The sequence below is a fragment of the Sminthopsis crassicaudata genome, chromosome X (assembly GCF_048593235.1).
Source record: "Sminthopsis crassicaudata isolate SCR6 chromosome X, ASM4859323v1, whole genome shotgun sequence".
In the NCBI taxonomy this organism is placed as follows: Eukaryota; Metazoa; Chordata; class Mammalia; order Dasyuromorphia; family Dasyuridae; genus Sminthopsis; species Sminthopsis crassicaudata.
The window spans coordinates 57,585,294-57,613,007 of NC_133623.1; the positions used below are offsets into that span (position 1 = coordinate 57,585,294).

Below are 27,714 nucleotides of genomic sequence, written 5' to 3' on the forward strand. Positions count from 1 at the left end.
TTTTGTTCTAATTTTTCCCCTCCTTCCCTCCACCCCCTCCCCCATTTGGCAGGTTGACCAATACATGTTACGTATGTTAAAGTATAAATTAAATACAATATATGTATACATGTCCATACAGTTGTTTTGCTGTACAAAAAGAATCGGACTTTGAATTAGTGTACAATTAGCCTGTGAAGGAAATCCAAAATGGAAGTGGACAAAAATAGAGGGATTGGGAATTCCATGTAGGTTCATAGTCGTCTCCCAGAGTTCTTTCGCTGGGTGTAGTTGGTTCAGTTCATTACTGCTCTATTGGAACTGATTTGGTTCATTTCATTGTTGGAGAGGGCCAACATCCATCAGAATTGATCATCATATAGTATCATTGTTGAAGTGTATAATGATCTCCTGGTTCTACTCATTTCACTCAGCATCAGTTCCTGTAAGTCTCTCCAGGCCTTTCTGAAATCATCCTGCTGGTCATTTCTTATAGAACAATATTCCATAACATTCATATATCATAACTTATTCAGCCATTCACCCACTGATGGGCATCCACATAGTTTCCAGTTTCTGGCCACTCCACAAAGGGCTGCCACAAACATTTTGGCACATGTGGGTCCCTTTCCCTTCTTTAAGATAGGCCCAGTAGTAACACTGCTGGATCAAAGGGTATGCAGAGTTTTGTCACTAACTTTATTGAGGGACCGACCCCTCTCTGGCGCAACTAAATGACCTCTCCGTTATGAGGCTGCCCACCTCATGCCGGGTTGCCCTGGGCACTATCAACCACTCTCTGCCCCAGGAAACTCCTTCCTGCCTTGTATCTCATTGCTAGTATTATTTCCTGCTTCTAGTTTAGCCTACTGGCTCTTTTTTTGACCTCCACTGTGGCATTCATTCAAATCAAGTCAACAAAGCACTATTTGAAAATATTTATTATTAATGATAATAACAGCAAACATTGTTTTTATTATGCTTGAAAGTTTGCAAAGTACTTTACAAATATTATCTCATTTTATCCTCCCAACAACTGTGGGAGATAGGGGCTATTATTATCCCCACTTTATAGAATATGAAGCAGAGATACAAAGACGTTAAGATTATCCCTTATTTTATTTTTACATGAACTTCACTTTCCAATATAATTTTCCCTTCCCTTCTTTCCCACCCAGAGAACCACCCTCTATAACAAAGAATAAAAAGAAACTGGGGAAAAAAGTTTGGCAAAACTATCCAAAACATATCCACCAATTTCAACATTATTTACTCTTTCCGGGAGGTCTGTTTTCTCATCCTGTCTTCAGGGCCAAGCTTGGTCATTTTCGTTCCAGAGTTCTCTCTACTGGTCATTTTTTCCGATCACACTATTGGAGTCACTGTTGTGTTGTTTTCCTGCCTCCGTTTCATTTTACTCTCAGTAAGCGTTCAATAAGCAGATACACATCCTGACCATAGGATACAAAGGCAAAAAACAGAGCAGCCCCTGACCTCAGGGAGTTAAGAGTCTATAACAATCTAACAATCTGTAACAATCCTGTAGCAATCTAAGGAGCCATTCTGTAACCATCCTATGTCAGACACAAGGATAGGAACGGGGGATACATAGACAAAAGTGACAGATCCTGACCTCAGGGAGCTTATTTTCTATCAGAGGATACAACGTATTCATCTAATGAGGGAAAGTGAGCCCTTCCGCTTCAATCTGCTGGTCCTTGGGTCTTCCTCTAGTCTGTGTGACTCCTTGCCAGCAGGAGCGAGCTGACCTTCTTGCTTGCAGAACATGTAGCAAGTACCCATGGGTTTTGTGTGGTGCCCTAAGACCCCTGAGGTCCTTTCTTGAACTGATTACCCAGCATCCTACAGAGAGAGCGGAGCTCTGATGGGCCAGCCATGTTGTATGCTTGCCAAAAAGACTATCTTGTAGAGAACTTACACAGGAAAAGCGCTCACACGATGGCCAGAAAAAGCGATAGAAGGACGCTCTCAAGGTCTCACTTAAGAACTTTAAAATTGATTGTGAGATACGGGAGATACTGGGACAGGATGGCTCGGCATGGCATGCCCTCATCAGACAAAATGACGTGCTGTCTGAGCAAACAGAATTGGAAGAGCTCAAAAGCAATCCAAGATGCTGGGTAAAGTGAAGATTAGAATTTCTGTTCCATTTCTTTCCTTGAGAATAAGTGATTTGGGGGCAGCTAGGTGGTGCAGTGGATAGAGCCCCGAAGTGAGGAGGACCTGAGTTCAAATATGGCCTCAGACACTTAGCACTTCTTGTCTGTGACCCTGGGCAAGTCACTTAACCCCAATTGCCTTAGCCAAAAAAAGAAGAAGAAACAAAAAGAAACAAAGAAAAGAAAAGAAAAAGAAACAAAAAAAAAAAAAAAAAAAGGGAGAGAATAGATGATTTGAATGAAGATCCTGAGATGGGTGTTTTTCAGCCTTGGAGGTAACCTTGTGAATTTAAGAGTTTAGGAACCCCGGCATCCTCAGCTGGTGCTGGGTATCCTATGGAAGATGCCCTCTATATCTAGCACAATACTTGTTGGAAGAGATGACCACCAAAAGGAGGTCCATGACCCCCATTGCCTGTCTTCCCAAAAGATGTGGACCTCAACGAAGACAGGGTGGAGCCAAGGGGAAGACAAAGTGTTTACTCACAGTCTCATAAAGCGTTTGAGAATTTGATTTTCAAGTTACCAAGCAGCAGGTGAGATCTCTTCTACTTTCTCAGGATCCTTATCTTCTGTTTTTTGTGAGTCTCATGTTTTGTTCCAGGCTCAGTATTCTAACCCTCGCTCTATCGAAAAATCTCAGCTGATTCCCTCTCCCTTTCTCAGGATTCTAGGGGGTTATCAATCCTGAGAGGTTGGGGGTTGTTGAATACTATAGTTCCCAAGCTATGGTTCTCCCTCATTACACTGTTTTCTCTTGAGGTTGGGGATAGATTTCATGAAGTGAGTTAACATTTATTAAGTGTGTATGATGTGCCGGGTTCTGTACTAAGCACTAACAATACAGAAAGAGGGAAAAAATCAGTCCCTTGCCCTCAAAGAGCTGACAATCTAATGGAGACAACACGCAAACAAACAGATCTGAAGTTAGCTATATACAGGAGAGACAGGAAATGATTACCAGAGGGAAGGCGCTGGAATGAGAGGGGGGAGGGCTTCCTGTACAAGTTGGAACTTAAAGGAGACCAGGAAGGTGGGGAGGGTGGAGAGAGAAGAGCACCACAGATCTGAGGCCCACCGGAGAATGGACCCGAAGCCTGGAGATGGAGGGGCTTGTTCATGAAGCTAGTTCAGAGAGAATATGGGCAGGGTGTGAGCTGTCAGAAGATTGGAGAGGTAGGAGGGGGAAGAGGATGCCAAACAGAGGATTTTATATTTGGGTCTGGAGGCAAGAGGAAGCCACTGGAGCTTGTTGGGTAGGGAGGGTGACATGGTGGGACCTATGCTTCAGGAAAATCACTTTGGCTGAATTGAGGATGGATTAGGCTAGGGAGAGACTTGAGGAAGGCAGACCTTCCTCTCCCCCATCAGATTTTATAATAGTCCTGAAAGAAATTATTATTTTTATATGATATTAATAATAAATTATTGATTTCAGATCCAGACTTTTCTCCTTTATTTCCTAATTTCAGGGCCAGCCCCTATAAAAAGTCAATCTCAGAAGGACATTATCGATCAGATTGTCCTTACCGTCAACGTACACACTCTTCGATCTTAGGCAGGACCTCACCCAACTAGGACGCCTTATTTCTATAAACAGAATCCACTCTAGGCCAGTTCTTATCGGGAGGAAGGGAGGTACAACCCTCCATTAGAGTTTATGTTGAGCCAGCCCATGCAGGAGAAAACCAAGCAGAGTGGGCTGGGTGGAGATGGATCCCCCTGTCCAAACTGCTGACGTGGCTAAATCACATAATTAAGCCATCTTCTCCAAAGAAGGAGCTGGAGACTTTTAGTCCACCTCCTCCTTAAATGTCTACCAATCAAGGTTGATTTTCATTTGTCAAGAGACTTCCCTTTCAACTATTATTTAAGCCTTTCAGGACTTCCTTTCTTTTGTCTTTGTTTGCCAAGAGAAACGACTGACCATCGATTTATTGTTTATTGGCTAGTCGAATAAATGACCTGATTATTAATTACCCCAAACTCTGTCTCTTGGGGGTTTCATTCATTTCAGTCCAGGTATGACTTACATCCCAAATACCAATTGGACCCATTGGTTTCTTTCTCGTTACCAATTTGCCAATCGACATAAATGAGCTTTGATTAAGGATTATTTTAAGAAAAGACATTGTAAGATGCAAAACAAAATACTTCTTAAACCTTGAACTTCCTCTCTCTTCTACCACTTCGGTCCCTGGGGGGAGAGTGGGCTCAAAATGAAAGTGGTTGCTACAAACATTCCCCTCACCCAGTTTATTCCTGGGTGTGGTGTAAAAGATGGATGAATTGTTCCCTTGTTTGGAGCACTTGATGGCTCAGCTGCCATCAATTAGTTGTTGGGTTGGGTCAAGTGGTGGCTCCTCAGGGCTGGCTCCTCACCAGCCTTGGCTGTTACTCTTGGCAGAGTCTACTGTGGACTCCACTTGCTGGGCCTCTGGAGGCTCTTCTGACCTTTTGAAGAGCACAAGGTCATCATTAGAGTTTGGGATTTGTGGAGATGGGAACCTATGACTTTATAAACAAGGGAGCTCCCTCGATGAGCACCTCCCTCTACCAGTGGAGGCTGGCAATTATTTTGTGCCTTACAGCGAGAGTGTTCTGAGTCAAGAGCTTTATCAAGGATCCCATGGGCAGTAGGAAATGAGGAAATCAAACTATCACTCTTTGCAGATGACATGATGGTATACTTAGAGAACCCCAAAGACTCTGCTAAAAAGCTATTAGAAATAATTCAGAATTTTAGCAAAGTGGCAGGATACAAAATAAATCCACATAAATCCTCAGCATTTTTATATATCACCAACAAAATGCAAAAGCAAGAGATACAAAGAGAAATTCCATTCCAAACAAATGTTGAGAGTATAAAATATTTGGGAATCCATCTATCAAAGAATAGTCAGGAATTATATGAGAAAAATTACGAAACACTTGCCACAAAAATAAAGTCAGATTTAAATAATTGGAAAGACATTCAGTGCTCGTGAATAGGCCGAGCTAATATAATAAAGATGACAATACTCCCCAAACTAATCTATTTATTTAGTGCTATACCAATCAGACTCCCAAGAAACTATTTTAATGACCTAGAAAAAATAACAACAAAATTCATATGGAAGAATAAAAGGTCGAGAATTGCAAGGGAACTAATGAAAAAAAAGTCAGAGGAAGGTGGTCTAAGTGTACCTGATCTAAAGCTATATTATATAGCAGCAGTCACAAAAACCATTTGGTATTGGCTAAGAAATAGACCTGTCAATCAGTGGAACAGATTAGATACAAAGGACAAAAAAGGGTGCAACTATGGCAATCTAGTCTTTGACAAACCCAAAGATACCAACATTAGGGATAAAAATTCATTATTTGGAAAAAACTGTTGGGAAAACTGGAAATTAGTATGGCAGAAATTAGATATGGATCCACACTTAACACCATATACCAAGATAAGATCAAAATGGGTCCATGATTTAGGCATAAAGAATGAGATCATAAATAGATTAGAGGAACAGAGGATAGTCTACCTCTCAGACCTGTGGAGGAGGAAGGAATTTATGACCAGAGGAGAACTAGAGATCATTATTGATCACAAAATAGAAGATTTTGATTACATCAAACTAAAAAGTTTCTGTACAAACAATACTAATGCAAACAAGATTAGAAGGGAAGTAACAAATTGGGAAAATATTTTTACAGTTAAAGGTTCTGACAAAGGTCTCATTTCCAAAATATATAGAGAACTGACCCTAATTTTTAAGAAATCAAAACCATTCTCCAATTGATAAATGGTCAAAGGATATGAACAGACAATTCTCAGATAATGAAATTGAAATTATATCCACTCACATGAAAGAGTGCTCCAAATCATTATTGATCAGAGAAATGCAAATTAAGACAACTCTGAGATACCACTACACACCTGTCAGATTGGCTAAGATGACAGGAACAAATAATGATGAATGTTGCAGGGGATGTGGGAAAACTGGGACACTGATGCATTGTTGGTGGAGTTGTGAAAGAATCCAATCATTCTGGAGAGCAATTTGGAATTATGCCCAAAAAGTTGTCAAAATGTTCATACCCTTTGACCCAGCATTGCTGCTATTGGGCTTATATCCCAAAGAAATATTAAAGAGGGTAAAGGGACCTGTATGTGCCAAAATGTTTGTGGCAGCCCTTTTTGTAGTGGCTAGAAACTGGAAGTTGAATGGATGTCCATCAATTGGAGAATGGTTGGGTAAATTATGGTATATGAAGGTTATGGAATATTATTGCTCTGTAAGAAATGACCAACAGGAGGAATACAGAGAGGCTTGGAGAGACTTACATCAACTGATGCTGAGTGAAATGAGCAGAACCAGGAGATCACTGTATACTTCAGCAACAATACTGTATGAGGATGTATTCTGATAGAAGTGGATCCAACTCACTTCCAGTTGATCAATGATGGACAGAAATAACTACACCCAGAGAAGGAACTCTGGGGAAATGAATGTAAATTGTTAGCACTACTGTCTATCTACCCAGGTTACTTATACCTTCGGAATCTAATACTTAATGTGCAACAAGAAAATGGTATTTACACACATATATTGTATCTAGGTTATATTGTAACACATGTAAAATGTATGGGATTGCCTGCCATCTGGGGGAGGGAGTAGAGGGAGGGAGGGGATAATTTGGAAAAATGAATACAAGGGATAATGTTATAAAAAAAATTACTCATGCATATGTACTGTCAAAAAATTTATAATTATAAAATTAAAAAAAAAAAAGGATCCCATGGGCAGCATTCATAAGAGAAAGGATGGGAACCCAGCTATTCCTGCTATTGCGCTTCTGGGCAAGAGGGGTGGTAATGGGAGAAGTGAGTCCCTTTTTCATACCCCACAAGAGGGAGCTCCCAAGACTCTTGCTTATGTGACTCTCTCTCTCTCTCTCTCTCTCTCTCTCTCTCTCTGTCTCTCTCTCTGTCTGTCTGTCTCTGTCTCTGTCTCTCTCTGTCTCTCTCTGTCTCTCTGTCTCTGTCTGTCTGTCTCTCTGTCTGTCTCTCTGTCTCTCTCTGCTTCTCTGTGTCTCTCTTTGCCTCTCTCTCTCTCCCCTCTTTTTCTGTCTCTCTCTTTCTCTTTTGTGTTTCTCCCTCACTTTCCCATAGGTTCAGTTATGAGTCCTCTCCAGATGACTCTCAAACCTCAGTGCCCATTCCCACTGCCTCCTTGATCCACATCTGTATAGCCAGCTGCCAGCTGTGCCACCAGCATCTCAAACTCAACAGATCTAAAACTGGCTACGGAGATAAGACCGGAGTTCAAAAGCCGCCTCTGATGCTTACTATCAGTGTGACTTTGGACAAGCCATTTCCCCTTTCTCAGACACAGTTTCCTCCCCTGTAAAAGGTGGATGTTGGGCCAGGCAGCCTCTAAGGTCCTTCCCAGCTTTAGACTGAGATCCTATGATTTTCCTTTTCCTCCTTTGAACTTCTACTTCCATTGATGTCGGTGTCGTCCTTTCCGGCCCTCAGCCTCATGTCCCGGGTCATCTCTGTGGTTTCTCCTTTACTCCCTAATCCAATTGGTTGCCAAGTTCTGTTAATTCCACCTTCCATCAGAGCCCCATGCTCTTTCCCTGTGTGACCACCAGCCTAGTTTGATCCTGATCTTCCAACTAGACTATTTAACCGATCTCCTTGTCCCTTATTATCCCCCTCTACACTTTATCCTCCAACAGAGTGACTGTAACTTTTCTAAAGCATATACATGATCATGTCACTCCCCCGGTCATATTCCCTCTGTGGCTCCCTATTGCTTCCAGGATAAAATTCAAACTTCCTAGGACCAGCGTTCAGGGTCTCTACAATGTATTTCCCACCTGCCTTTTTCAACCTTATTTCAAATCCCTTCCCTCCTAGCATTTAGTGCGAGCCACCCCGGATTAGGCTCTATCCCCCCAATATTAGGAGCACAGATTAAAGATCAGAGCTTTAGATTTTAGAAAAGATCTTTAGAGTCAATTATCAAGTGTTCATTATACCTCAAGGAATCTTCGGAGGAGACATGTTTACATAAACCAGGGGTTCTTAACCTACGGCCCACGGGCCAGATGCGGTTGCTGAGGACATTGCAGGTTATGGCAAATGGGCTGAGGGGCGGAGACAGAGTGTGAGTTTTTGTTTTTACTCTAGTCTGGCCCTCCAACAGTCTGAGGGACAATGAACTGGCCCCCTATTTTAAAAGTTTGAGGACCACTGAGTCATAAACTAATAAATACAAGATTAGGAAACTGAGGCACCGAGGGATTTATTACCTTGCCCACAGTTATAGAAGGAGTGAGTTAAAGAGATAGAATTTAAATCCAGGACTCCTGACTCCCCCGATTCAGCACTTTCTGCCATACCACGTGGACTCTCATCCTTTTGCCTTTGCCTATTCCCCCAAGATTTTTCTCCTCCTTCAGACCTTTACTCTGTCCTCCCAGAGCCTTCTCTTTCCTCTGGGCCCAGACCGTGTGTCTCCTCTTTCAAAAAGCCTTCCCTGATCCGCCCTCATCAGATTTTTCTGGAGTGCTATGGAACTCTCTGATGTCTAATATAATTCCCTTTGGTATTGAGACAAAAATTGAGGCGCTATCGATTAAGTGCTGCTGCCAATTATACAATCGATGATGAAGAGATGAGGGGAAAAACCATACTTATTATGCTGAGCACAGACCGCATTGGACAAAGGACTCAGTGAACCCCGAACATCGGTTTCAGCAACTTTATATAGGTTTTGTTACCTAAGCAGAATGGATATAAGGGAATTTCAAAGAGCAAAAAAACGATGATTTATAGACCAAAGAATAGATGACAAAAGAGGAAGATCGATAGCACGTAAAATAGGAAACTAGCCAGTCAACACTGGAATTAAAGTTGCTGTCTCGAATTTGGATTTGTAGACAGGAAGAGTAAGAATTAACCAGTTAACCCTGGGACTGTAGTCTCAGCTTGATTTTGTAGGCCCTGTGTAATTATACAAACTACTCATCTTCAGGAAATAGCAATAAGAAAGTTAAGCAGGATGGATTCATGCTTTTGGGGGTACATGTCATACTGTTTCCTCAAGCAGAATATAAGCTTTTTGAGGAGAGCTTTGCATTCAGACAAAGCAGGTGGTCCCACATGTATTAAGTATTTAATAATGTTAGAGCTAATGGGGGTGTGGAGGAGCTCTATCCCCTTTATCCCTAAACATCTCTCCTGAGGGGGTTACTATAGGCAGGTTATTTGGTGAGTATTAACTCTTTGCTCTTGACAAAATCCCAGAGGCAGAAGAAAGTCATGAATTTTTCAACTTTTACCCAGAACCCCATGATGGATGTCTTGTTATCCTGGATGGTCTCCCTATCCCTATGTCTTTCTAACCCTCCTATAACCCTACCTCTGATTGGTCAGTTCCCATTATAATCTCGATTTTAATGAAGTGTCAGTGTCAGCCATATTTCGTCTTTCTCTCCTAGCTCTGGCTTTGCCCCTGACTCTGCACTTATTTATCTACCACTTCCCCTTGTCCTCCAAAGTACCTTTTCTCTCTCCCCTTTCAACCATGTTCTTTCTCTATTAGGATCTAAGTTCTTTGATAATAGAAACGATCTTCTTTTTGTTTGTATTTGTGAGCACAGGGCCCAGCACGCTGTAATCAATTAATAAATGTCTGTTGAGTTGACGCTCTAGAACTCTACATCTAGTTCCTAATGAGGAATTAATGAGTCACAGGGAATCCTCATAGGGATATGGATAATATTTGGTATATAACTTTAGTCATGTCAACTAGGAGGGACCAAAAACGTCTGTTGAATTCCAAAAAAGATGAGAAGTGTATAAAGAATCCTTTGCATTTCTAAGCAGCAAGGCCTTTCCTTCCATCTTTAAGAGACCGGGCACATCTCCGATCAGAGGGGGAAAGGACTGGGCCTGAGCTCTTTTCCACTTCAGAAAGTCCCTCCATAGTCCTGGTCCCTCTCAGACAGAGGATAGTCCAGATTGTTTGGATTCCTCCATTGATGGGGAGCTCACTCATTAAGAGGGCAGCCTGCCCCGGGCTTAACCTGTTCATTCCCTTTTACATGGTCCTTAGCATAAAGGGATCATGGAGCGATAGAGAGAGCCAACCTCACAGTTAGGAAACCATACTTAAGTCCCTCCCTTGGCAAGAATGGCTGTGTGACCTTGGACAAGTCACTCGCATTCCCAGTGCGCTCTTTAAGTCTCTGAATTGTGAGTGGGTTCACATTCACAATGTCTGAAAGTTTTCCTCCTGGGAGCTTTGTTTATTGTTAAATGATAGGTTCAGAAAAAACAAAACACTGAGTTAAGGAGAAAAGGGACAAACATTTATTAAACTCCTCCTCTGTATCAAGCACTTATTAAGCTCCTCCTCTGTGCTAAGAACTTATTAAGCTCCTTCTCTGTGCCAAGCAATTATTTAACCCTTTCTCTGTGTCAAGCACTTATTAAGCTTCTCTGAGCAAGCATTTATTAAACTCCTCCTCTGGGTCAAGCACTTATTAAGCTCCTCCTCTATGCAAACACTTAGTAAGCTCCTCCTGTGTGCCAAGCATTTATTAAGCTCCTCCTCTGTGCCAGCACATATTGAGCTCTTCCTCTGTGCCCTTTATAAATATGATCTCATTTGATCCTCTCACAACCCTAGGAAGTAGGTGCTATTTTAACCCCATTTTACTAAGGAGGACACGGAGGAAGGTTAGATGACTAGCTCAGGGTCCCACAGCTAGGGCGGCTGGATGTAAATAGCTGCCTCCCGACTTGCCGCCCACCGCTCCTTCTGTTGTCAGAGGAGATTCTACCAGTCACTGTTCACGTTAGGGACGAGGCGAGTCCCTGCAATGCTATGACTTGGTGGAGGAGGGATTCGAACCTAAGATCAGGGACTCATTCTAAAGCAGCACACAGCCGGGACACCTCGCAGGGAGGGAGGCTCGGCTCTGGTCTCCCCCTCCCCCGCCGAGGTGCCAGAGGCTGCTCCTTGGGGAAATGGATGCCCAGGATGGCGCCCCCCCCTCCGCCTTGCCCCGGGCGGCCCATCCAGCACACGTGTGCCTTCGGAGCCCGCGAGGGCCCCTCTTTTCCCGGAGGTATCTCCGGCTCCTTCCCGGGAGGGCCCACCTACGTCGTCTCTCGCCTCCGCGCCGCGCCCCACCCCCACTCCCAAGAGGGGGCTCCCGGGGGAGGCCAGCCCCCCCCCAATGCCCGAGCGGAGCTTGCCCCCCGCCCCGGAGGGGCCTTTCCCCTCCCCCCCTCCCCCTCCCCCCCATTCTGGCTCTCTTCCAATGCTCTCCGGAGCGGACTCCGACCCTCCCAGCTCGGAGATTCCGGGAAGCCCGGGTTCTTTCTGGAAGCGGGGCTCGGGGGGGCCTCGGCTTCCCTAAGTGTCCCATCTCCCCCAGACTGCGCCGGGAGCAAGGGCCCTCCCGCCAGATGAATTTCAGCTGGGGGCCCGGAGCAGGGGCGGGGGGGGGGCACCCTAGCTCCGGGCGCCCAGGAAGGTGGGGGCGGGGAGAGAAACGCATCACGAGGAAGAATTAGCTCCTTCCCGGGGAGCTCTCCGGGCGCAGTTCCCTCCCCGCCCCCTCAGCGCCTGCTGCTCCATCCCGAGCAAAAAAAGAAAGAAAAAACTGAGGAAGGAGGAGAGGCGGGGGAGGTGGCTGCGAAGAGGGGGCCAGGTGGGGGCGGGGCTGAGCTCTGGCGCTCGGAGCCACCCTGTCTCTTTCCCAAATCCTTCTCCAAACATTTATTATGTGCCTACTGTATGCCAGGCGCTGTGCTAAGCACCCCCACCTCCAGACTCACCTGCCAAGTGGCTTGTCACCTGGGCCTCGTCCCCCCCCCAGGGGCATGAGGACTTTCCATCAGCGCGAGGGACCCCCGGACTTCTTAGGGCACATTAAATAAGATCACCAAGGGCAGGGGGCGCGCCGAGCTTGAGCTTCGGGGGCGCCTTGGAAAAGGGCTGATGTCCACGCCCCACTTGGAGACACGAGGCAGCCCGGAGAAAGAGATCGTCAAGGCCCATTCCCAAGAGCCATCCCGGACATTAATTAATAATAACAGAAGCACTTAACGATCGCAAAACATTGGCAAACATTTCGTTTTATCCTCCCAGCCCCTCAGGGAGGTGTTATTATCCCCATTTTACAGGTGAGTAAACTGAGGTAGGTGAGGTTGCTCCTTGCTCAAGATCAAACAACTACTAAATGTCTGAGGCAAGATTTGAATTCAGACCTTGACGCCAAAGTCCAGCTTTTAATCCATTGGGCCACCTAGCCAGACTGGGCAGAAAAAGATGAGGCTACAAGGCTGGGGTAGGGGGTTCCCCACGTGGCGCAGTGGAGCCTCGAAGACCCGACTTCCTGAGTTCAAATCCAGCCTCAGACACTTCTCAGCTGGACGACAACGTTGGGTTTCTTCACCTTGTTTGCCTCAGTTTTCCCATCTGTCAAATAGGTTGGAGAAGGAATTAGCAAAGCCTCAGTATCTCTGCCAAGAAACCCCCACATTGGGCCAGGAAGAGTGAAATGACTGGAAAATAACTACACAAGGAAGGGACCGGGGAGGTGGAAAACGTCACAGCGTGGTCTGGAGGAACATGAAGAACCTGGTTATAAGGAGAAAAATGTCACACCCAATGGAACGCAAGGAAATTCATTTCCACTTAGGACCAGGAAAGAAAGGAAAGCCGGGAAGCTGGCTGAGGGCGCGTGATTAGTCCCTGGGCTTCTGGGACATCCCTTCTCTCTCTTCAACTCCCAGTACATCTAGTTTGGCTAGTCCTGTTGCTAGGAGTTGGATGGGACTGAGTTTCTTTCTTATCTCCTCCACATCGAGATAATTTACCTCCAAATGGCACGTTCTTCTGTCTCTAGGTTCTTTCTTCCTTGGTGAATAAGGGAGTTTGAGCAGGAAATCAGGAGCCCTTGATTCTATAACCGGCTTTGGGAGACCTGTTCTGTAAACCTCAGACTCCCCATCTGGGTGGACCCATTTTGTGAACACTTACTTCCTCTTGAAGTTATGTTGCATTAACAAGATTATGAGATGATCGACTGTCATGGACGTGGCTCTTTCCAACAATGAGGTCATTCAGGGCAATTCCAATAGACTTGTGATGGAGAGAGTCATCCGCATCCATAGAGAGACTGTGGTAACAGAATATGGAGCACAATATGGTATTTTCACCTTTTTTGTTTTTGGCTTGGGTTTTTTTTTTTTTTTTCCCTTTGTTTTTCCCCCTTTCTGATCTGATTTTTCTTGTGCAGCATGATAAATGTGGACATCTGGGTAGAAGAACTGCACATGTTTAACCTATATTGGATTACTTGCTGTTTAGGGAAGGGGGAAGGAGGAAGGGAGGCAGAACAAAATTTGGAACACAAGGTTTTACAAGGGGGAATGTTGAAAACTATCTTTGCATGTATTATGTAAAATAAAAAGCTCTTAAAAAAAAAAAGAAAATGTGTATTTAGTTGTCTGTATACATATTGTTTCCCATCACAGAGAGCATTTTTATAGCACCTACTATGTGCCAGGTGCTTTTATAATCTCTTTTGATCCTCATAACAATTTTGGGAGGAAGGGGCCATTATTGCTCCCATTTTACAGCTGAGGTAACTGAGTCTGAGAGAGATGAAGTGAGTCCAGCATTGAACTAAGGTATTTCTGATTTTAAGCCTAACTTGATGTTCTGTGGCAATTCACCTAGCTACCTAGCTACCTCTAAGGAAGCTCCTGGACTTTCTTTTTCTGTATCTCTAACATCTGTTATCCACCTGGCATATAGTAGGAACTTAATAAATGCTTGTTTTTCATCTTCTTAATGACAAGGTAGGAGTGGTTGGTTGGTCAACAAGCATTTATTAAATACCTACTATGTACCAGGCACTGTGCTAGTGGAAGTGGTTGGCTGGCCAATAAGCATTTATTAAGTACCTACTATGTACCAGGCACTGTGCTAGTGGGAGTGGTTGGTTGGTTAATAAGCATTTATTAAGTACCTACTATGTACCAGGCACTGTGCTAGTGGTTGGTTGGTTAATAAGCATTTATTAAGTACCTACTATGTACCAGGCACTGTGCTAGTGGGAGTGGTTGGTTGGTTAATAAGCATTTATTAAGTACCTACTATGTACCAGGCACTGTGCTAGTGGTTGGTTGGTTAATAAGCATTTATTAAGTACCTACTATGTACCAGGCACTGTGCTAGTGGGAGTGGTTGGTTGGTTAATAAGCATTTATGAAGTACCTACTATGTACCAGGCACTGTGCTAGTGGTTGGTTGGTTAATAAGCATTTATTAAGTACCTACTATGTACCAGGCACTGTGCTAGTGGGAGTGGTTGGTTGGTTAATAAGCATTTATGAAGTACCTACTATGTACCAGGCACTGTGCTAGTGGTTGGTTGGTTAATAAGCATTTATGAAGTACCTACTATGTACCAGGCACTGTGCTATAGGAGTGGTTGGTTGGTTAGCAAGTATTTATTTAGTACATACTATGTACCAGGCACTGTGCTAGTGGGAGTGGTTGGTTGGTTAATAAGCATTTATTAAGTATCTACTATGTACCAGGCACTGTGCTAGTGGGAGTGGTTGGTTGGTTAATAAGCATTTATGAAGTACTTACTATGTACCAGGCACTGTGCTAGTGGGAGTGGTTGGTTGGTTAATAAGCATTTATTAAGTACCTACTATGTACCAGGCACTGTGCTAGTGGGAGTGGTTGGTTGGTTAATAAGCATTTATTAAATACCTACTATGTACCAGGCACTGTGCTAGTGGGAGTGGTTGGTTGGTTAATAAGCATTTATGAAGTACCTACTATGTACCAGGCACTGTGCTAGTGGGAGTGGTTGGTTGGTTAATAAGCATTTATTAAGTACCTACTATGTACCAGGCACTGTGCTATAGGAGTGGTTGGTTGGTTAGCAAGTATTTATTTAGTACATACTATGTACCAGGCACCGTGCTCAGTGGCGTGGATACCAATCGTGGAGGGCCAGAAAGGGCCTTGGGCTCCCATCCCAGCTTTAATCTTGGGCAGCATCGTCCAAGTGGAAAGAGTCGGCTGAACACGACCGTGTGACTGTGAGCAAATCGGTCTCCTCAGTTTCCTTCTGTGTCAAGTGGAGTAATGTGGCCTGCGCCCACTTCCCCTCCCCCCCAACATGTTGTGGAAAACACTGGGCTGGACTGCGATACTTCCCAGCTGGGTGACCCTGGACTTCCCACTGCGAAGGGGAGATAATGCTTCTCTCAGGATCATTGGGCCTGTAGAGTTTGGATTCTGGAGAAATGCGGCTGTTTTTGATTCAGGAGCTCTAGAAAAGGGGGTGGGGGTATTCACCCCCCTCGGCGGGCACCGGGGTCCCTGCTTCAGGAGTGCACTTTTCTCTGGTACTTGCATAGAACGGGTCCTACGGCATCTGGAGGAGAAATGGCAACGCCCTCTGGGACAGAGCCAAGGCCGGCCTGGGAGCCATCACATCTGGCTAAAATTCGGGCATTTGGGGAGGGCCAAAATGTTCTGAAAGATGCCATGATAAACAGGCCTCGGCGCGTCAGGACACCCAGGAGGGCTCCCCGCCCCACAGCCTCAGGGCCCTGGGGGGTCTTGGATCTAAAACAACCCCCACATTCTACAGGGGAGGAGCCCCCAGGATTTACTTAAGGAGTAAGGAACAGGGCGAATTTGGGTACTCTAGGCTCCAGGTCCAGGCAGGGAAGGGAGGGGGAGAGCCCCCCCCCATGCAGTATCTCCCACAAAGGCAGGGCCTGGCTTTAGAAACAATAAAGGCGGAATCCCCACCGTCACGTCACCCTTCCAGTCTCCCACTGAATCCTCTCGGAAAGCGAGGCCATGTTTATACCCATTTTCCCATGAGAAAAATGAGGTTGGTTGATGCAGGGACAGGGGCACTAGGCCTGTGAGGGGGCCTCCCCCTGCGTCTGCAGAGGATTCTTCCCAAGGCTCGGAGGAGGAGAATGGCAGGGACTCGTCTCCTTTCTGAAGTTTCCTCAGAGTCTTTGGGAGACACAGGGAAGAGTGCCTGGGCTTGCCAGGGAGGAAGATCCAAGTTCAAAGTCAGTCTCAGACCCTTTGGTGAACATGAGGCAGTCACGTAACTCTTCTCAGACTCAGTTTCCTCATCTGGGAGATGGGGATGCTAGCGGCCCTCATCTCCAGGGCGCTGCGGAAGCTCACGGGAGGGGACATCCACCCTGAGCCTTGGCTCCGGGGCCGAGTCCCACCTGAAGCAGTCTCTGATTCTCCCTCCTCCTCCTTCCCTTTGTAGTGAGCTCAGGGTTTGTCCTTCTCTGCTAGAACGTGAGCCCCTGGAGGGAGGCCGAGCCTGGGACCCCCAGAGTCCCTCGGAGCCCTCGGGGCCTGGCACAGGGAAAAGGCTCGCTCCTGGCTGGTCAGTAATAGCCTTCCTTCCTTCTGCCTCTCTCCAACACTGTGTACCCCCACAGCTTCCCCAGGGACTTCGGGGGCTCCCTTTGGGCCTTCTCCCACCATGTCCAACACTAAAGTAGAAGCTCCCTATTTGTCCCATCAAGGAACGGTCGTGGGGTCCCAGGCTCCTGGTCCCCGGCCCTTTGCCATCTCAAACTCCCCATCCCCTCCACCCTGGCCCAGACACACACACGGGACCCTCGCCCCGCCCCCCAAAGCTCCTTTATATTCCTTCTTTATTGGCTCTCATGGTATAATACAAATCTGCAGGTTTAGATACAAAAAAAAAAAAAAAATTGGAGATAAAAGATAGAAAAGTCCAGGCGGCGATGGGCACAGCCCCTGTGCCCACCGGGCATTCGGTCCCTGCCCCGTTCCCTCGGCGGCGGGCACAGAGGTGAGGTAACTGAGCAGCGTTCCCCAGCCTGCCCAGGCTCTGTGCAGGCCCCACATCCGCTTCTCCTCTCCTCCCTCGCCCCCAGCCCGGGGCAGGAGGGGCAGGCCGGACGTCCCCTGGGCATTGGCAGTGGCAGTGGGGTGGGCTGGGGGCCCTTGGCTTGTGCTCGGGCGGGGCCCTGGGGCAGGTGCTCCCTCACACAGCCCACTCTCCACCCCCGGGTCAGGGCAGCAGGAAGAGGAAAATAACTGATCCGTGGGGGGGGCGGGGAGGAGAGGGCCACGGCACCCCCCCCAGGGCCTCAGGGGAGAAGGGGGGCAGTGCTAGTTCAGTTCTGTGTTCGAGGGGCAGTGACACGGGCCGTCCCTGAATTACATCCTCCTTTACCACCCATGACCCGAATACGAACTCTTCCCTTTGGACAGAAGTGGGGAGACGGGAGAGGAGACGGAGGGTGGGAGGCGCGGCCCCCGGGAGCGAGGAGCCGGCAGCGGGGGGAGATGTACAGAAGGACTTGGGCCGGAGAGAAGGCGCCCACGGGCCCGGGTCCCCAGGCTACAGTTCAATCTCAAAAGTCTTATGGAGGTCTCCGGAAAAGGGGTTGGATGGCCGCTCGGGCTGCGGCTTTCCTTCCAGAGCGGCCCACTGCGCCTCAAAGGGGTCCGCCTCCGGGGCCGGGGAAGGCCCGGGTTCAGGCGGCCAGGGGGCCCCGTTGGGCCGAGGGGGCGGGGCCGGGGGGCAGGGGGCAGCTTTCCCAGCCAGGGCGGCCGGCTGGAGCGGGGTGGCCGAGGGGGCGGCAGCGGAGCAGAAAGCATTGGCAACCATTTGGGAAGGTGTGATGCCCACCACGGGCACCCGGGGCACCGGCTGGTAGCCCAGGCCTGGGTAGGTGGGCACAAAGGCAGGCTGCATGTGTGGGGCAGGCAGGAAAACCGCCATGGGGGCAGGCGCAGCGGGGAAGGGCTGAAGGGCCGGCGGCAGGGAGGTGGGCGCGGCGGGGGCCCGGGGCCCGGGCAGCCCCTGCTGCTGCTGCTGCTGCTGCTGCTGCTGCTGCTGCTGCTGAGCCTTGGCCACCTGGGCCACCTCCTCCAGCCATCGCTCGGCCTCCGAGGGCGTCCTCTTGTGTCCGGGCGGTGGCGCGGGCAGGCCTGGCTCGCTCCAGGTGGACGTCCCTGGGGGAGAAGGGATGAGCGCAGGGGGCACGTGGGGAGCAGGGGAGCCCCGTCCCCCAGCAGAGCCCGTGGCGGTACCTGCAGCTGAGGGCTGGGCCCCCGCCAAAGGGGCGCCCGCGTTGGCAAAGGAGGAGCTGATCTGTGAGCACAGGGCATTGATGCCATCGCTGTCACTGGCGCCCGGGGCCTCCATCTCAAGCACTGGCAGGAAGACAGAAAGCACATGTGGATCCCCTCTGGGGGCCGGGCACTGTGCCAGGCTGGGGACACAGAGTTGGGGGGGGCAGCGAGAGGGTCCCCAGAGCACGCCTGGTGACCCCGAGCTCCTGCCTCTGTGAAGTGAGGGGTCGTTCTGGGAGCTGGAGGGAGGCCTTTCGTGGCAGACCCCCGTCAGCAAGGCTCTCCTCCTCTGGCCCTCCACCAGGACCAGCGGCCCCAGCCCCAAGTCTACTTTATTCCCCGTCAGGTTCGCCTTCCAGTGGGAAGGGGCCCGGCCTTGAGCCCGAGGAGAAGATTTGAATCCCCCCCCCCTTCTGCCACTTCACTCTGACGCTTTTTATGGTTTTTCGGTTATTTTTCAGTCCCGCTTGACTCTTCATGGCCCTGTTTGGGTTTTCTGGACAAAGCTATCGGGGCGGTTTGCCATCTCCTGCTCGTTTTACAGATGAGGAAACTGAGGCAGACGGGGGGAGTGACTTGGCCGGGAAGATCCGGCTAGGAAGGATCTGAGCTGGATTTGAACTCGGAGTTTCTTGCCTGGCACTAACCACTGCACTGCCTAGCTGCCCTAGCTTCTCTTGCCCTCATTTCCTCATCTGTACCATGAGGGGATTAATCAGATGATCTTCAAAGCCTTAAAATCTGAGATTCTTCAATCACCTGGTCCATCCCGCGACTCCCCCGGGGTCCCTTCTGTGGGACGTCATCCCAGCGGAGGCCCATCCCAGGCCCTCCCACATCCCCGGAGCCCCGCAGCCCCCCGGCTTCTCCGCCACTGCCCCTCGGCTCCTCTCTCCCCATTGCCTCCCCTCCCCCTCCTGCACCCAGCCCGGCACCTTTCACTGGGCACAGGCTCCCCTCGCTCCCCCGGCCCGGCCCCTCTCACCTGTGCCTTTGACCTGGAAGTCAGTGCGCCTCTGTAGGGTGGAGGGCAGCTCATTGAGCCTCAGGGACAGCTGCCTTTTGAAGGGCGAGTTCTTCTGACTGAGGGCAGGGAAGCCTCGGAAGGATCCCTGGCGTACCAGCTGCTCCAGGGGCGCGTGGCGCCGGGGGATGGCAGCAGCCGCGGGGCCCGGGGGAGCCGGCCCCGGCGCACCCGCTTCCCCCTTCTCCCCGGGCGACGTGGCCGCGGGGGTTGGGGACATGTGACCCGGCTGGGCAGGGCCTGGAGCAGGTACAGCGGGCACGGCGGCTGCCTCTGCTGTGGTGGGCGTGAGGCAGAGGGGAGGAAGGCTGATCACGCAGCCGGCACCCCCAGACTGCTGGGGCAGAACCCCGCCCCGCCCCGCCCCCCTCTCCCAAGGAGCTCCGGCCTGGAGGGCTCAGGAGGGCCCCCAGAGTCCCCTGACTCTCCCCCCAGCCCCTCCTCTGCAGGAAGCCCCCCCAGACTCCTGGCTCCTTTCCCAGGCTGCGCCACCCACCTTTCTTCTTCTCTGAAAGCTGGCGCTCAGTGGGCCGGCTGCCCCCGGTGAGGCGGAAGGAGCCCTCGCGGGAAAAGCTGGTGCGGCTGGCATCGAAGGCCGCTGTGACCCCGCACTCTTTCTCCCTCCTCTGCTTCCTCTCCAGGCAGGCGGCAAAGGCACAGCCCACGGCGTGGCTCAGCCGCTCTCCCTGCAGGCCCGGAGGAGACGGGGGGAGCCGGCTCAGGGCGAGGCCGCGCTCCCGAGGGCCCGCTCCGGGCCACATGGCACCCGCGCAGCTTCTTTTTTGGGGAGGGGAAGGGGGAGGCTGGGCCAGGAAGCAGCTTGGCAGTGACCCGAGTCTGGAGCAGAGGGACCTCCATTCAAATGCCACCTTCCACGTGGGTTACACCGAGCAACTTAGGACCACCTCCCTTGCCCAGAATAGTTTCCTTCTCCTTCTAGGATTATCTGGGCAACCTGTGCCCTCTTCGGGCCTCAGTTTACCCAATCTGAATAATGAAGGAGACAGACAGGGCCTGGGGAACAAGTACCCTGGATCGGGTGTGGCTCAGGGAAAAGCCCGGGGTGCAGGGTCTGGGCCATGCTCAGTGGGGTGCACCAGGATCTGACATTCAGGGCTTTTTTTTGGCCCGGCATTCAGGGCCTTCTGCTCTGTTTCCCAGCCTTTCCTCATTCTGCTCTCCCCCCCCCCACTCTCTTCCTTTCTGCCAAACTGGAGCTGTGCTCCCCAAAAGAGCGCCGTGTGCTCCTCCGTCGCTCGCACTGTTTCCTATGGCCTGCTGGGAATGTTACTCGTCCCACCCCCCAACCTCGGCTGGCTGAATCCCTGCAAAAGCACCTCAAACACAAGAACGGATCCAGAGCCGAGAGGACCCACTTTCTGGATGAGGAAACTGAGGCAGGATTCAAAGGAGGGTCTGGTGTTCTGGCCACTGAGCCACAGCCCCGTGTCCCCCAGGACTTTGCACAACCCCAGGGCTCCTCCAGGTTACATCTACTTATATCTGCGAGAGGGTCGGCGGGGACCCCAAACACCCCAGCCCGAGCCTCCGAGGGCACATGCTTAGGCGGGGAGCCCGGGAATCGGGGACAAGAAGGAAGCCGTCTCCCCGCCCCCCAAGGACTTGTTTTTCCATTGTGGGGGGAGGGGAACAGCATAAACCCAGCCAAGTCACTGCATCGTGTGGGCCAAGGAATTCTGGGGAGGAGAAGCTCTGCGCTCACACAGAAGGAAAGCCGGGCGCCGAGAGTCCTGGCCCAGAGATGCCGGAGCGGGGAGCCCAGCTTCCCCTGCTTCCCGGGCCAGCCCGTCTCCGACATGTCTGTGGATGTACCCACAGCCAGATTATCGTTCAGTGGTTTCGGGCCCCATTGGGGGTTATCTTGGCAAAGATCCTGGAGGGACCGGCTGTTTCCTTCTCAGCTCATTTTACAGATGAGGAAACTGAGGCAGACGGGAAACTTGCCCAGAGTCACCCAGCTAACAAGCATCCGATGCTGGATTTGAACTTGGGAATACTGAGTCTTTCCTAAGTCCAGACCTGTGCTCGGGGCCCTCTGGCAGCATCGAGCTGCCCGTTATATATGGATATAATAGAGGTTCTATGTGTGCACGTCAACCATGTTCTCTGTTACATTGTCCCATCTATCGTGAATATCTATCATCCTCTCCATGATCTAGCTGTGTCTCTATCATAAATAATGAACCAGCTTGCTTGGAGGAGGGGCGAGCGGCCCGCGGGTAGGGGCGACGGCGGCTGGGGATCAGAGTCTGCCAGAAGACGGTCCTGGAGCTGAGCTGTGGAGGGACCCAGGGACTGGGGTGAAGGCGGAGGCCATGTCCGGCACAAGGGAAAGGGAAAGATTACGGAGGGCCAGCAGGTGCTCTGGAGGCGGCCTCAGGGAGTTGGCCGAGCTGAGGAGGATGGGCCCTCAAGGTGCCACTAAGAGCCCAGAAGGCAGGCTCCCATCTCCAGCTTTAGCCTTAACTCATACGGTTCCCCCAGAGGCCTTCTCCATGCCAGCTAAAGATGCTTAGTCATGTTCCCAAATGGGGCATCTCATGTTGCCAAGATGGCGCAGCATTTAACTCCCTCCTTTTGCAATCGCTAACTTTTGGGGAACAAACATTTATTAAGCACCTACTATGTTTAAGCACTTGACAAATATTAGCTCATTTGATCCAGAGAGAGGTCAAATGCCTTAGCCAGCATCTCCCAGCTGGTGTGGAGGCTGGTTCCTCCAGGTCTCCTACAAAAAGATACCCCTTTCTTGCCTCTCCCTTTTCAGTGGCTAATGCCCCTTTTCTCCAGAAACTACCCGTGCTTTTTTGTATATCTATATCTCGAGTCCCTCAAAGTAGACTGTAAGCTACTCGAGGACAGGAGCATGTTTTTTCATTCTTGTCCTTATATTCCCCTCCAGTAGGTAACATAGCGCCTTATATACAGTAGGTGCTTAATAAATGCCCCCCCAAATTCCACTGGGATTCCGGGGGGATAGGTTGGGGTTTTATGGTTCCAGGGCCACTGACCGAGTCCTTGAGTGCCAAGAAACAATGGCAGATCCAACGCCGAGTGGTGCCATCCCGGCAGATATAGGAGAAGGCTTTGTCTAGATTTCGGTCGGGGGCACAGAACGAGACCTTCTCGATGGTCTGGTCCACCAGCAGGTCCTAGAGGGAGGGACAGAGGAGGGACGTCAGGGCCGAAAACCTTAGAGCATCTACACGGGCAACGGAGAACACCCGGAGCGGCAGAGCTGGAAGGAGCCTCGGCAACGATATCTCTGTTTTACAGGTGGAGGATTCGGGACCCAGAGGAGGAGACAGTCTCATTCAGGGGCCCCGCAGGGGACAGAAGGGGCTCACTTTTCTGTCCAAACCTTTTTCCCCCAGGTAGGGAAAGCTGGAGAGGCTCCCGGAGAGAAGCCTTTCTGGGCCTGGGATCAGGGCCACAGAGGGGGACGGGGAGAGGCAAGGGGGGGGGCTGATACCTTGGTCTTGTCGTCCACCACGCGCAGCCCATCTGCTGACACCCACAGCACAGATTTCACGGATTTCCGCCCAGTCTGGGGGAAGAAAGGGAGACCAGGATGAGGGGGATATTGAGAGTGGGGGAGGGACGGAACTGCTCTCCCAGCCTTGCTCCAGTCCACTCACTCACGAGCACTTATTAAGCACCTATTGTGTACCAAGGACTTTGCTAGGCCCTGGGGATCAGGACAAAGGTGAGGCGACCTTTTGTGTGTATGTGTGTGTGTGTATAAATAAAACACACATATATATGATATCTCCTGTGTTATCATATATCTATATGATAACACAGGAGATATCATATATATGTGTGTGTATATATGTATATTTTTACACATATATATTTATAGGAAGTCTCTTATGTTAGCTTATATATATGAGACTTCCTATAAATATATGTGGGTGTGAATATATATATGTCCCCTAACACAGGAGATGTCTCATGTATGTGTGTATATAAATGTATATGTACATGTGTACATATATGTTAACGCAGGAAATGAAATATCTATATGTCTATACAAATGTATGTGTGTATGTACATAAATGTGTGTATATATATAAATATACATATAAAAGCTAGTGCAGGAGCACGTCTCTGTAAATGCGCCTATGTAGATATAGAAGCCAACCGCGGAGATGTATGTGGATACACATAAGCTACGGCAGCGGGGGGAGGCTCGGGGCGGGGCCGCTGCTCAGGATTCTCACTCACCGCCTTCAGTTTCTTCACGGCATCTTCACACACGTGCATCCCTCGGGATTCCTCCACCTCTACGTGGCCGAGGTACTGGGGAGAGGGCAGAAGGGGCAGAGTGGCACCTCCGGGCTCCACCCTCCGGCGCTTGCCTCTCCCTACGCTTGACCCGCTCCGTCCTCACCCCCTACTTCTCCATGAGCGGAGAGAGGAGCCGGATGGAGCCTGAGACATTTCCTCCCATTCTACCTCAGACTTGAACTCCCTGTGGGCAGGAGGAGCGGCTGCTTTCAACCTCAGTTTCCTCATTTGTGAAATGGAGAAAATCAGAGCACCTGCCGTCTGCCCAGCTCTCGTGGGTGCGATGAGATAATGGACGGAAGCCAGCCTTGCTAGCAGGCGTCCCGGAGGGGGCTTAACTCCGGCTCTCCATCCCTTCCTGTCTCCGTTTCTTCTTTCCTCCTCTCGCCCAGGCCTTTATCTCTCCCCAGACTTTATTTCTCCATCCCTTCTTCTCTCATCTCCTCCATTCGTTCATCTTAGTATGGATAATAGCCTCACCCTGAGATACGGATTGTCCCTAGAGTCATCAAGCCCAACTGCCATTTTTTAACAGAAGGGGAAACTGAGGCCTGAGAGCGTTGGGGGGGGGGGTTTGCCCAGGGGCACAGGACAGGCGGAGGCTATGGCGCTGCTAACGCCGCCAGGGCTCTGCCCGCCCAGCCCTCGCCCGACAGATGTTTCCGGGGCGCACTCACCCTGACGGGGAAGCTGCACTTGCCCTTCCGAACGGCATCCTCGTCCGCCTGCCACTGGTGCGGGCGGGAGGCCTCGGGGACGTAGGCCGGCTTCCTGCGCCGTAGGCTCTGACGCAGCTTGTTCATGGTGCCAGCGCCGTCTGGGGGCGAGGGAGGGTCTCGGGGTCAGGGGCCGGGGGCGGAGCAGCCGTGACTGGGGGTGGACGGGGCGGGGCTGTGGAATGTGTGGGTTCGTTCTGGGCATGTGGCCTCTGTCTCCCGGCCTCCGGGGGAGGCAGCTGAGGGGCTCGGGCACCAGGTGCATCACCTCCACTCCTTCCCCAGGCAGGATGCGAGCTTGTCCATGGGACTTCTTCCCAGCAGCCTTTGCTTCCCCCCCAGCTCCCTCCCAACACCCCCCCTCGGTTCCTCTGGCCCCCCTTCCCACCAGACCCTGCTGCACTCACTCACCGGGCTCCGTCCTGAAGGTTTGGGGGGGCCCCAGGGCCAGACGAGGAGGGGCTGAGGACAAACGCTGCTCGGCCCTCCTGGGCCTTTCCTGCCCAGACATAGGACCAGGCTGTGAGAGGTTCCCTTCTCTCATGGGGCTCCCCTTGCCTAGAACACACTGACCTCTGCTCCACCTCTGTGACCTTTGGCACAAGCCCCCGGAAGGGACCTTAAGAGTCCTGCCCTTTCTCCCTTGGCCTGCCTGACTCCTGCCCTGGTTGCTATAGCAACAGTTACCAGGGAGACCATTCCCATGGTTATAAGGCCCCAGGAATGAGGGGATGGGGTGACGGGGAGTTGTACCCTCCTAGTTACCCCGGTTATTTCCCAGACACATCCCTTTCCAGGGCCTGCCCAGCGGTGGCCCCCGTAGCTTATCTTACACAGGGCAGGGGCTCCCAGAAACGGCCATGGCTCAGCCGTTTGGGAGGAAGGAAAGGGCTGGGAGCTTTGGGGGTATAGAGGGAAGGTCTGAGTCTGTTTCGGCTGAGACACACCCTGAGCAAGACAGACCCTCGCAGAGGGACGGACACAGGCACCCCCGGCCAGAGACTACAGCCCCCCATGTACAGGCGGACTCCCGGCGGGCCGAGAGCCCCGACAGCTACAGCTGGGGCCGCCAGGAGACACAGTCTCACACAACGGGCCCAGGAGGAGCAGACCCCAGCGCAGACACACACACACAACTACAGGCACCGGACACACAGACACACAGACACAGCACAAAGCTACAGGCACCGGACACACTCACACACACACACACTCACACACACAGATACACACACACTCACACAGACACACAGACACACACAGCACACAGCTACAGGCACCGGACACACAGACACACACTCACACAGACAGTCACACACACACACACAGACACAGACACACACACACACAGCTACAGTCACCGGACACACAGACACAGACACACAGACACACACAGACACACAGACATACACACACAGCACACAGCTACAGGCACCGGACACACAGACACACACTCACACACACACTCACACTCACACTCACACAGCTACAGGCACCGGACACACAGACACAGACACACACAGAGACATACAGACATACAGACAGACACACACAGCACACAGCTACAGGCACCGGACACACAGACACACACACAGACACACACAGACACAGACATACAGACACAGACACACACAGCACACAGCTACAGGCACTAGACACACAGACATAGACACACACAGTCACACAGACACAGTCACACACACACACACACACACACACACACACACACACTCACACAGCTACAGGCACCGGACACACAGACACACACACAGACACAGACATACAGACACACAGACACACACAGACACAGACATACAGACACACAGACACACACAGACACAGACACAGACATACAGACACACAGACACACACAGCTACAGGCACCGGACACACAGACACAGTCACACACACACAGACACAGACACACACAGTCACACAGATACAGTCACACACACACACAGAGTCACACACACTCACACACACACACACACACACACACACACACACAACCTGCAGAGTCACAACCTGTCTCTCAGCCACACGCAGGGACACAGAGCTCCAAGCTCCACTTTCAGGGGAAGCCCCCCCCCCACCCCTCTGGCAGCCACACGGGCCCCAGGAGCAGGGACACCCCCCCCCCCCGCACAGCTGGCTGTGCCGGGGTAGTGAGGGGGGAGGTGACAGGTGACAGGGAGACGCCCCCGGCCCCCGGCCTCCCAGGTCCAACGGACCGGATGGGGGGGGGGGGGAAGCCGGCCCCGCATTGTCCACGGGCGGGGTCCTCCGGGAGTCGCCTCCACAGCAGCTGGGCTGAGGCCCCGGACAGCTCGGGTGGGGACAAAGGGGCGGGGGCTCGATGGGGGGCTGGGGGCGCTACCCTAGCGAAGCCCCCCCCTCCGGCCTGCTCCGCAGCACTCCGGCCCCCGACCCCCATCCCCGGGCCCTCCCCGCTCCCCCCATCCTTCCATCTCATCCCAGCCCGGCCCGGCCCGGCGGCGCAGGCCGCTTACTGCGCTCCTTCTGCTCGTCTCGGGGGCCGCCGCCGCACTCCGGGACATCCGGGGGCCCCGGCGCCCCCGCCTGCCGCGGACCCCAGCGAGCCCGGCTTCCCTCCGGTCCCGGCCCGACCCCGGGACAGCTCTGCAGCAGCGGCGCCGACTGACGGAGTCCGGGCACGGGGACGGAGGCCGGGGGATGGTGGGGGCCGCACACGCACGCGCCTGCTCGGCTCCCGGGAGGATTCCATTGGGGGGGCACCCCCCCCCCCGCCCCAGCCCCGACTCCCCCTCACAGCGCCCCCTTCGCCCTCAAAACCCCGCCCCCGTCCCCGCCCATTGGCCCGCCGCCCGCTCCATATGCGAACGACGACCCACCCCTCCCCGCCGCCACGTCCGAGCCGGCCGCCTGGCCACGCCCCGTGCCCCCCACATTGGCCCACTGCCCGCTCAATATCCCCGACAGAGCCCACCGCCCACTCCGTATGGAAAAGACACCGCCCATTGGCCCAGCGCCTGCTCGATATGCAAAACAGCCCCTCCTCCCCCTGCGCTCCTAGACCCCGCCCCGGGCCGCCCCCCGAAAATATTTGTCACTAACAGTTGCTTCTCCCCGGCCGGGCCCCGCCAATCCCGGGGGTCCGCGCCGCGGCGCCCTCCGCCTCGGGGACTCCTCAGGCCGAGAGCCCACAATGGCTTCTGTCCATCTCTGACCCCCGAGCCCCCCCCCAGTTGGGGGCGGGGGACTTAGGTGATGGGGTGGATCGGGGGTCCGGTAACGTTCCGGGCCAGGCCGGTCCTTGGGCCCTCCGCTTCTTC

At 51.6% G+C, this 27,714-nt stretch overlaps 1 protein-coding gene across 2 annotated transcripts; it reads right to left on the reverse strand.

The window, feature by feature from the left end:
* Positions 1–16,879: 16,879 nt before the first annotated feature.
* NUMBL (NUMB like endocytic adaptor protein) lies at positions 16,880–27,700 on the reverse strand. 2 transcript variants are annotated; one of them, XM_074277546.1, is made up of 10 exons: positions 27,497–27,700; positions 24,812–24,899; positions 24,362–24,501; positions 23,622–23,696; positions 22,867–22,941; positions 22,406–22,546; positions 19,870–20,059; positions 19,335–19,649; positions 18,308–18,430; positions 16,880–18,229 (listed from the first exon to the last, which is right to left on the reverse strand). In XM_074277546.1, exons 3-10 carry the CDS (start codon positions 24,485–24,487, stop codon positions 17,613–17,615), a joined length of 1,662 nt encoding a protein of 553 aa, XP_074133647.1. In that variant the 5' UTR covers positions 24,488–24,501; positions 24,812–24,899; positions 27,497–27,700; the 3' UTR covers positions 16,880–17,612. The 2 variants fall into 2 exon arrangements, with proteins under 2 accessions (XP_074133647.1, XP_074133646.1); XM_074277545.1 differs by lacking the exon at positions 27,497–27,700 and adding an exon at positions 26,911–27,177.
* Positions 27,701–27,714: the final 14 nt, after the last annotated feature.